At 39.8% G+C, this 11,269-nt stretch overlaps 1 protein-coding gene across 1 annotated transcript; it reads right to left on the bottom strand.

Annotated features, from left to right (window-relative positions):
* Positions 1-414: 414 nt before the first annotated feature.
* Positions 415-1,714, bottom strand: LOC149000289 (putative F-box protein At1g44080). Its single transcript, XM_089139151.1, has 2 exons — positions 1,333-1,714; positions 415-1,289 (listed from the first exon to the last, which is right to left on the bottom strand). Exons 1-2 carry the CDS (start codon positions 1,712-1,714, stop codon positions 415-417), a joined length of 1,257 nt encoding a protein of 418 aa, XP_088995277.1.
* Positions 1,715-11,269: the final 9,555 nt, after the last annotated feature.

The raw sequence follows: 11,269 nt of genomic DNA, 5'->3' as shown, positions 1-11,269 counted from the left end.
TGGCTTCATATGAAGCTCTCCAAAGAAAATGCCTTATTTTTGGAAGGGTGCGCATACTCCAAATATATTTCTAATAAGCAGATGTGGAAAAGAACAATGCAACATTACCTTAATTAAGTTTCAGCTCAAGCTCAAAGGAGAGGGAGTTCAATAGGGGTAATCATCTATTTCTAAACTTGTAATGAAACCAATTACCATTATTATTAAGCAATTATCCGTAATAAACCCCTCATTGAAACTTGTAAATATTTGGAAACCAACACACCCATATGCATTAATATGTAGGATAAAATAAAAGGAAACCATTCCACATAAACATAAACATACATGTAAATAATATTAAAAGATGGAGCATTAAAAATTGGATGTCCTTACCCTCTTCAACAACTAAACTGTCCAAAAAATCACTTCCCCTCATCTGTGCCAAGAGATGGGCTCAATCCAAATGGGCGGAGATGCATGAGAATGACAATAAGTTGGGTAGAAATTGAATTTAATGCTTTTATCTTCTAGCTGAAACACACCCAAATCATCACATGGTGTTCTTTTTAAATCAATGGTATTACGAATGTGATCAAAATAGTCATCTGTGAAGTATATGGAATTTCCTTTAAATCCGTTGTAGTGAAGTGCTGAGCAAGAGATGCAAGTGTTTCTGCCAATGAATAGCATTTGGTCACCCAAGTCCTCCACCTTAACCCAGCATAGTTGCTGTAAATCTAACTTGAATATCCAAAACATGAAAGTAGTTGTGGGAGATGTCGAATCATATGGATCAAGTGAATCCAATTTAATCCATCTTATAATCATTAGCAACTCTCCATGAGATTCCACCAAATAAAGAACTTTGATATGGCTTTCAAAATCTATTACTGGGGGAGGAGCAATGTTACAACTTGTTTCTCTTATCCAAGGAAGTAATTCCAAGAGTATAAGATCATAATCTTGCTTGATGGCGTACAGTCTTCCATCATAGACAATAATATCTTCAACTCCAGAAGAAAACCGGATATAGTACTGATGTTTCCACTCCTGATCCCCCGGCCTACAGAAAGCTAAATAATAACGGAAATAAAGAGCTATGACCAAACAATCATCTGGAATGGTTGCCACCGAGCCTGAGGATCCAATCAACTTGAGCTTGTTTTCATCCAAATTGAAGTTGTTAGCAGAAGTAGAATCAGGGGACAACAACATAGCCTTGCGAATGTAATTGGAGAGCAGACGATCCCCCTCAAAATATGGAATAAGAGGAAGGGTAGATTGAGGGGGGAAGTGCAATGCGAACCCTAGTAAATGGATTGTAAAGAAACATGGATTCCTCAACATTACCCAACATTATTAGCCATCCCCAGTTAGACCCACAACACAGAAGACCAGGTAGTTTAGGCATGTCTAAGTTGTAAACTTTGCCATGGAAGGCACTGAAAAACCCCTGGTGATCAATATCACGTTTTGATTCTGAGAAGGAAAGCATCAGCCATGGGAATTGAGGTTTAAGGAATTGAGGCTTAAAGAGAAATTGACGCCATAATCTACAAACTGCACCAATACGATGAAACTCCACCAAGTCTAGTTTGTTCACTATTATCGCCAAGATTTCGTCCGGAAGTGCTGCCATAATTGTAGCAGTTCGGATATTATTGTCCTTGAAACCACCATGGCAATGGCAATGGCAATTTACAGTTGAGGAGAAACTAGGAAGGGAAGCCATGCATGCGCTAAGTTTACCAAGACGAACAAATAAACTGAGAAACTATTGAAGGGAAGAAGATCAAAATTAATACGGAATACCTACAGGACAAGGATTCACTCTGAGGCCTGATCCGATTATCTGCCTCTGCCTTGCTCTAATAAGTTTCAAATCATCCCTTCCATCTATCTATCTATATAGATCTCAAGAGTAGGATACTCTTCTTTCCTTTTCCGAGTAGGGTTCGGCCTCTTAAATATAATAATTTCAGTCATTTTTTTTCTTCTTTCCCTTCTTAATTTCTTTTAAAAATAAACAGAAGGAGAAATTTACATGGGGAAAAGAGTCATGAGTCATGAAAGACTTCCACTCTTCTTTCTCAGCCTTCATATCCTTTCGAAGAATAGGAAAGAAAGAAAAATTTTCGCAATGTATTCCTACTGAAAGAATGACTCAGAGTCCAAACAATGAAGAAGTCTTTTGAAAGTGAAATTCAAGTTCAAAATTGAATTGAATTCACAAGATTTAAATTTGAATATACTTACCCATCAACAGCGCAGAAGGGAACATTTTGATTGTTTAAAATGAGCCCTCTACATCTAAAATTACAAGGCTTCTTCGTAGACACAAAGAAACCATTCCATTTATACTTGTTTTAATGGCAACACCAATGAGAGCAGATCCCAAATCAGGTGTGTTTGTTAGGCAATATTAGAATGCTTCTTGAGGAACAAAAGTATATCATGTTTATCATTGTTGGAATTTATTAATATAATTAATAAATTAAATGCTCAAGGGCAAATTTGAAAACTCACTAGGGCGGTTACAAAATAGGGATATATATTTTGGTAACCACAATAAGTGAGTGTGTTTACATTACGTAAGTTTTCCAATAAAAGGAGCCGGCTCCCATCTCTCTCCCTCTCTCCAAGAAACGCAAGAAGGAGAAACCTAGTGGAGGTTTCCTTCCTTTGCCTTAGATCTTTCTTCCATCTTTTTCCACACGGCATTTGGGTTGTGGAAATACTTCACTTTCCTTGTGATTGTGGAATCATCCCAGTAGAGATTTGGTGGTGGAACGAGAACGTGAATCCAGATTTACTTCCGCTGCGAATACTTCACAAAAGGGAAAGCGAATCTAGGTAAGGAATATTTTCCCGTCAATTAATTGAATTGAACTAATTGGAGTATTACCAACATTGGCATAAGAGCCGTAGTTCCCACGATTCTCAATTCCTCCCCATTGTTTAATTTCATTGTATGGATCCAATAGGAGAATCTAGGGTTTAATACGAAACCCATGGGAGAATTGATAGGGTTTTTGGAAACCCTTAAGTTTTGGGTTCGGATCCGAATAGAAGATCCTTGTAAATTTCCCTTATGATTTTTTGCATGAATTGATTATCCATGAAAATTATTTTTTATTTAATAATTATTGCTTGAATTTTTTCATGTATTTTTGGATTATTTTTTGGGTGAAAAAAACGTGTTTTACCGTTTTTTGAAAAAAGAAATTTCGTTTATAAAAAAATTGGAAAAAACGTCGATTTCTGGTCACTGTGGACCTGACGGACGATCGTCTGACCAGACGGTCGTCTGTCTATTGTCAGACAGATCACAGTGACCCAACCGGAATTTTCGTCTGGGAGACGGTCATCAGTCTGGTCACAGAATGCCAGACGAAATTTCCGTCTTGGCAGATGATCATCCGTCTAGCACAAAAGGCAGACGGTCATCCGTCTGGCACAAAAGGTAGACGGCAGTCCGTCTAGGAGATGGATTTTTTTGGATATTGGTCTGTCCAGTTCAGAATGTGTTTCTAACTTACTGGACATCAATGGCTCGACAATCTGTGTGATGTTTGGGCATTGAGGGCCTAATGGGGCCTAGTGGGAGCTAATGAGGTAGAAGTGTTCTGTGTGAACCACCTCATAGCTTTAACATGATTGAAAATAAAACTGTTGTTTTTAATTATGGGTCTATCAATCATGTTTTTGTACAGAATGAAACTAGTGTATAAGTCTATGTGGGTTTGCATGAGAATTTGATTGAATGTTTGTTAGCATCTCTTTTGGTTTAAATGCTTATCCCATAGGTTGACTATGCTAGTGTTATTTGTTGTTGCTTGAGTTGTGTTTTATGCTAGAATAGTTGAACTCATCCTAGTATGTAATGTCTCTAGAATAAATGGCTGCTACCAAGAGCATTGTTGCTAACTTCGCGAAAGGAGATAAACTGAATAAGAGGTATTATGACCTTTGGCACTGAAAGGTGCAGTATCTCCTAGAAGAACAGAACTTGCTGGAAACCGTAAACTAGACCATGTCCCCAGCTGAGGAAGGTACCACTGCACGGATTGGCAGGAACCTTGAGCTTTACAATGCCTGGAAGAGGAAAGACCGGGTAGCTAGGATTAGTATCCTAAGCTCCATGAGGAATGACTTGATGCTTCGGTTTGAGAAGCATAGGATTGCAAAGTCTTTGTAGGAGGCTGTGAAGTTCCAGTACAGAGGGACTTCCACCACAAGAGGCCACCAGCTCAGACTCACATTTGACGGTTATAAGATGTGCCAGGGTCACACCATGAGGCAGCATATAACCATCCTGTCTAACATGATTAGTGAGTTGAGCGCATGTGGGCGCCAAAAGACTGATGAGGAGCAAGTCTACAGTCATCAGGTCATTGCCTAAGTCTTGGGAGCATATGAAGATCTTCTTGACTCATGCTGATGAGGTCAAGACATTTGATCAAGCTGCCAAGCACCTTATGCTAGAGGACGATCTGATGTTGGCTGATGCTCCTCACACTGAAGTACTTGCTGCTGAAGCTAGCACTAGTAAGGGTGCAGGCTTTGAGCGCAAGAAGGAGAGAGCTCAACCTCAGCGGTCTAGGCAAAGTAACAGAGGTGGGAATAGAAACAAGAGTGGTTTATAAGACATGGTTTTAGAATTGTATTTGAAAACAATTCTTTGGTTTTGTATCTAGGTGATACAGTTTATGTAACACCCAGCCCAAATCTAGCCCGAAGACTCGATATGTTTTGGGTGAAGTCGGGTTTTGTTTAATGTTGACTTCGAAGTTTGACCGTGATTTCAGTTTTACTATCTTTGAAAATCTTAGGAAGATGTCTTTGTGGGCCATCTCAGTAGAGGATATGGTGTTTGACCCAAAACCCATGGATATTGATGATGGTGTTTCCTTATGGAAACCTTATTTGATTTGGGGTTGAACTATTTATTTGTGAAGAAGAACTTGGTTGATGGACCTAAAGCTTAGTTGGACCTAGTTTGAAGACTTCCCTCCATACTAGGTAAGTAGTATGATGTGTTGAAAGAAGCCCATCCAAAAATATTGAAGTTAGGCCCATTAAATCCTTTGTTTTGAACAAGCTGTCCAGGCAGTGGCATTTTGGTAAATATCTGTTTTGAAGGTTTTCAAAAGCTTTATTTCTTTTAATTTCGTGGTAAACTATTCCCACCATGTTTCTAAACCTCTTGATAGCATGGGATCGACCTTTGAACTTCCTCTTTGGCAACCAATCAACCACCAGGGTTAGTTTGGTCAGTTTGGGTGAAACCCTAGTAATTCCTGGACTCTTTGTGCTATTTAAAAGGGGGAACTCCATGTGTTTCACCCTCAATCTGTTTCTAAGCCTTGGGAGAACGTGGGAAGATCCCTAGAACCTCTCCTTAGAAGCCAAGGAAGATCCTCAAGTATTTGTTCAGGTTTCTTCAGCGGTTTCTCTTCTAAAAGGTTGGTATGCAATTCGTTTCTTCTTTAATTCATTCTTTCTTCTCTACTTCTGATTTTCTGATCATGAGAAGGGTATTACACTACTGTAATGACCTTTTCTTTAATTCTTTTAGCCCTAGAGTGAATCCCCCAATTCACTCTATGATCTTGAAGCCATATGGCGATGATCCTTGAATTTGATTCCACCAAAGCTCTTAATGATACTTTCCCTAATTTTCTACCTATCTTTATTAATGTGGGGAAGGTCTCATATTATTACCATGACCTTCCCTTGTGTCCTCATGATTGAGGAGTTGATCCTTGTTTTTCCTTGGAACAATTGGCAACCCTTCTATTTTCTATTAATTCATTGGATCCTCCAAGACTTTCTTTATTATGATTTCTTTATCTTTATTCCCTAGGGTGAATCTTTATTCTCCTTAGTCTTTTTGTGGGATACACAGATTCTTGTTAGTAAATCCCTAATTGTATGATTTGAATTTCTTTCCTTTCACTTTTTATGAGAACCTTATTTTCTCTCATTGGTAGACCCTTTCTAATTCCATTCTTTATTTTGAAATACTAATGAGATGTTCCTTTTATCTATCTTGGGTTGTTTTTGTGAGAATTAATTATGGGTAACTCTCATGGGAGGTAACCAACTCTTATGAGAGGTAACCATATCTGAAACCCTATTGTTCTTTTATTTGTTGGAAACTTCCCAACACCTTTTCAGATTGTGCATTCTTTGTTTCTCTTTTCCTTGGGAGAATCTTGATTCTTTGTTTCTCTTTCCCTTGGGTGATATTTGTGTTAACCTAAACTTGATCACTATATTTTCTTCATGATCCATGTTTAACCTAATTAGGATTTCTAATTATTCCTTCTTCGTTCTTGTTATTGTTCTTGTTTGAGATCAGGAAAAAGATGATGCATCCTTGCAACCATCTATTCCATGATCTCATTCTATTTTATGAGATCTATGATCATCATCATGATCTTAACCCTAGCTAATAGATTCTTGAAACCTTAACCCTAACCCTTGAATGATCTTTCTGGAAACCTTTTGTAACCTTCCATGTGAGGGAAACCTCATGGGTAATATTTCTATTAACCTAAACTAGATTTCCTATGATTTCTTGTTATTTTCTTGATAACAATCATTCCCTCTCTTTCCGTGATCATAACCTTTTCATGAGCCATATGTTATGATGAAACCCTAACCTCTTTGTTACAAACCTATTATGATTGATTTTTCGGACTATGATCTCCCCCATGTCTTCATTTGGGTTAGGTTGTACTTGGTCTTCAACCCCATGAGCAAAGCACCCTTGTATAGCAATATACATGGGGGCGGTTGCTAGTGGCGGTCGATTGAACCAAGCGACCGCCTGAAGCGACCGCCCGGTCTGTTTTTGGGGTTTTACCCTATTTTGCCCCCCTGATCGTTATAAATAGCATCCCTCGCCCTATTAACGCATTATTATGTTCGGGATTGCTATTTTGGGCGATTAGGCGGCTGTGGAAACGTGCGGATTCAGGTCTGAAGTGTTGTTAATGATATGAAACCTTTTCTCTTCTATTCTTGGTGATTCTGATTAAGGTAATGAATCTCCATCTGCAATTCTCTTCTTTTAACCTCTAATTGATTTGAACCCATCCCCTTTTTGTTGGTGGTTACCCAATTGATTTGTTGTACTCCCTTTCCAATGTTCTTGATGAGATCCTGTCCAAAAACGAATCCCTGCATCTGTTAATGGATAGATCCAGTCAAGGGGAGAGTTTCTGGGTAATCCATTTGTGATAATTGTTAGGTTTCTTTTAACCTAGTGTCTCTTGGAGTGTTAGATTCGAGACTTTGGCCATGATCACTCGAAATCCGGATTGAAAACGGATGATCAGAAGCCTAAGTTTCGGATCTGTAACTCTCTGTTTTTGGGGCGGTCACTAGTGGCGGTCGCTCAACCTAAGCGACCGGCTCAAGCGACCGGCCGGTTTCCAGTGTCTGTGTAAGTTTGATTTTTGATTTGTTTTGACTCTTGACTCTTATATATTCTTGTAACCTTATGCCTAGGTGTTCTCTGTTTCAAGTAAAAGTCTTATAATAGTTTCTGGAATTCAAGTTAGAGCAATTTTACATAATTACAGGTAAGGACATGCATTCTTATTTATATGCAATTACATATACATGATGATTCAGCTGTTCTATTTACTATTCTTTGATCATGTATCTTGCTGTAATTGTATAAAGCATGTGAATCTTATCGTATACTCGCTGTTTGTGGTATTCCTTGATGTACTTCATCTTTTATGATTTTGCACAAATGTTCATGATATGATAAAGAGTGATGTAGTGTGATTGTGATGGAAGGGGTATTCCATTGGGATATCTTGGCTTGGGATATCAGAAGGCTGTGGAATGGGACACATGCCTCGCTGATGTCTCCAGCACTATCATGATTACTGGATGACATACTTAGGAGTGTCTAGAATTGCATGGCTAGGTACTCCACATGCTATTACCCTTTCGACAGGGGAATTGAGCCGGGTGACCCGTGACAATGGTGACGTGACTATGTTTCATCCAACAGCGGTAACCAGTCCGTGCGGAGACTCAGTGGTCCATTATTGGTCATGTAATGGTAGGGTTGCATATGTTAGGGTTGGGCTCATGGACGTCCAAGGAACGGACCGGGTGTCGTGAGGAGTCATGAGAGCATCCGCCCCAATAATATGTGGATGACCATAGGGTTAAGGAGTGGAGTCCAACAGAGGTAGCTAGTCCGTGAGGATTCTTACTCCTAGGTTGCGAAGGATACTGAACCGAGTTGGTTGGTGCCATAGGGGAAGTATCTGGACTTCATATAGTATGTTACCATTATGACCTTGCATTGGATTAGAAACCCCGACATGCGCCAGTACTCATTGCCAATGGTCGTGGTGAGAGAGTGTTGACTTAACCCCCAGCCACGGTTTTGAGAGCCAGGTGTGGACTTACCCCTTTGCCCAGGATCCCTACAGAGGTAACCAGTCCTTGCTGGATCAGAGTGATGAGACTTACCCAGAGGAGGGCTGGTGTATATCTTAAAGCATGTCAGCCATTAGAGACTTGCATAGTTAGATCTTAGTAGCATTCATATTTCTGCATATCATCCATATCATTTCATATGTGCATTCGTGGGTTGTATTGACATATATATGAGAATTGCTTGTTCCTTCCTGAGTTCGTTGGAACTCATTCCTTTCATTGTATGTATTATATAAACTGTATGATGGTTGCACAACGTCGGAAGTTGGAGATGATTCGTATGAAAGAGCCTTCTCGTTTGAAGCTGATGTGGCACAGACAGTGATACATGGACTTGCAGAGCATGAAGCCTCCTGAAGATAAAGATTATTTAGTTATTTATTTTTCTTCCGCTGAACTCGATATTACTTTTGATTCTTGATTTTCCCTCTTTCGTTCGTTCTTGGATATTTATTGGAGTATTTGGACTCCTGTAACCTTTTTATTAATTATTGCACTTTTCTTGCTCTTGATTATCTGTATTTGTATTTATTATTGTTGATATACTAAAACCATGGATCCTGTGACGGTTCACATCCGCGGGTTGTCGGGCGGTTAACCGGGCCCTGGCGGGCGGGTGTGACAGTTTATGGTTATGGTTTTCTTAAGAATGGTTTCATTGTATTGGATACAATTGATTATTCATTTAATTCTAGTAGTGCTTTTGTTTGCCAAGATACTGTGTGTATTGATTCTAATTTGTGGCATGCTAGACTAAGACATATTGGCTTAGATAGGATGAACAGGTTGGCAAGAGAAGGTCTCTTAGGCCAAGGTTCACTATCTAATTTGCCAACTTGTGAGTCATGTCTAGCAGGAAAAGCAATTAGAAAACCATTTGAAAAGGCTTTGAAAGCCTCTCTTCCTTTAGAACTTATCCATTCAGATGTGTGTGGACCTATGAATGTGCATACTAGAAAAGACAGGCTTATTTCATCACATTCATAGATCACTATACATGGTATGGTCACATTTATCTAATTTCTCATAAGTCAGAAGCTCTAGAATGTTTTAAGAAATTCATGAGCTTAGTTGAGAATCAGTTAGATAAGAAGATTAAAACTCTTAGAACGGATAGAGATAGAGAGTATCTCTCCGATATGTTCAAAGGGTTGTGTGATGAAAAGAGGATATCTAGACAACTTACTATTCCAGGGACTCCACAGCAAAATGGGGTTGCTGAGAGGAGGAATAGAACCTTGCTAGACATGGTGAGATCCATGATGGCGCAGGCAAATCTACCCATCTCTTATTGGGGAGATGCTTTGCTGACTGCTGCCTATATCCTCAACAGAGTTCCAACCAAATCGGTTCCTTCCACACCATATGAGTTGTGGACCGGAAGGAAGCCAGATTTGAGTTACTTGCGCATTTGGGGATGTGCAGCATATGTTCACTCTACTTCTCACCAATATGGAAAGCTTGGACCCAGAGGAAGAAAGTGTATCTTTGTGAGATATTCTGAACCCTCAGAAGGCCATGTCTTCATTGGACTAGATGAGAGTGAGAGGAGAACGAAACTTGAGTCTAGGGATGCAACATTCCTGGAGAATGATTTTCCATCTCTTTCAGGAGTTAACAAAGAATCATCGGAATTCTTTGAGATACAAGATAGTGGTCTTATCACTCCAGGGACTCAGATTCTTGATAATGAACCAGGGGTTCATCCAGAAGATCCTAGTGGGAGTGGGAGTGCAAATGTGATAGCTACCTCAGAGGGTGAGCAATCTGACATGCACTTGTGCCGTAGTAGGCACAGGCAAGTTCCTCGTCGACGTTTCAACATAGAGAATGAAGCCTACTTGGTAACTCCTGAAGAGATCGACTGTGAGATGACTTCAGTCGATGAGCATGAACAGAAGAGCATGCAGGAAGCTCTTGCGGGGTCAAGCTCAAAGGAATGGTTGAAAGCAATAAAGGAAGAGTTAGAGTCGATGAAAGTTAATCATGTCTGGGACTTGGTTGACTTGCCGCCGGGCTGAAAGGCAATTGGGAACAAGTGGGTTCTCAAGATCAAAAGGAAGGCGGATGGATCTATTGAGAGATTCAAGGCTCGTTTAGTGGCTAAGGGCTACACCCAACGAGAGGGCGTTGATTATGAGGAAACTTTTTCCCCTGTGGTTAGGTTTGCCTCGATCCGCCTTATACTAGCCATTGAGCTTTATCAGATAGATGTAAAAATTGCTTTTCTCAATGGAGAACTTGAGGAAGAGATTTATATGGGTCGACCTCAAGGCTTTGAAGCAAATGGACTTGAGCGCAAAGTGTGCATGCTTAAGAAGTCCATATATGGCTTAAAGCAAGCATTTAGACAGTGGAATGTGCGCTTCCACCGAGCTATGATGGAAAATGGTTTTTCCATGCTTGAGGAAGACCATTGTGTTTACACCAAGAGATCTGATGGTAATTATGTCATTCTGACACTGTACGTAGATGACATACTTATGGCTAGCAATAGCAATGTGCTATTGGAAACCATTAAGAAATGGTTGTCCTCCGTATTTGATACGAAGGACAATGGTGAAGCAAGCTATGTGCTGGGTGTCAAGATTGTCAGACATAGGCAAAAGAGATTAATGGGTTTATCTTAGGAGACCTATGTTGACAATGTCTTGACGAGATACCAGATGCACAACTGCAAACCAATTGATACTCCAGTGGAGAAGGGTTTGCATTTGAGCCTTGATATGGGTACTAAGACTCCAGAGGAGAAAACCAAGATGGAAAGAGTTCCATATTCCAGTGTGCAGTGGGTAGCCTAATGTACGCTATGACA

Source organism: Hakea prostrata, chromosome 11, assembly GCF_041222555.1.
Source record: "Hakea prostrata isolate BN-2017 chromosome 11, UWA_Hpros_2, whole genome shotgun sequence".
In the NCBI taxonomy this organism is placed as follows: Eukaryota; Viridiplantae; Streptophyta; class Magnoliopsida; order Proteales; family Proteaceae; genus Hakea; species Hakea prostrata.
Note: the sequence above shows the minus strand (reverse complement) of the source record. Positions and strands in the feature narration are given on the sequence as shown.

Bases quoted from the DNA above. Each gene is read 5' to 3' on its own strand.
- LOC149000289 (XM_089139151.1), bottom strand. From the start codon at position 1,714: ATGGCTTCCCTTCCTAGTTTCTCCTCAACTGTAAATTGCCATTGCCAT. The intron at 1,290-1,332 runs GTAATGTTGAGG...TCCATTTACTAG, and splicing joins GGGATGGCTAATAATGTTGG to GGTTCGCATTGCACTTCCCC.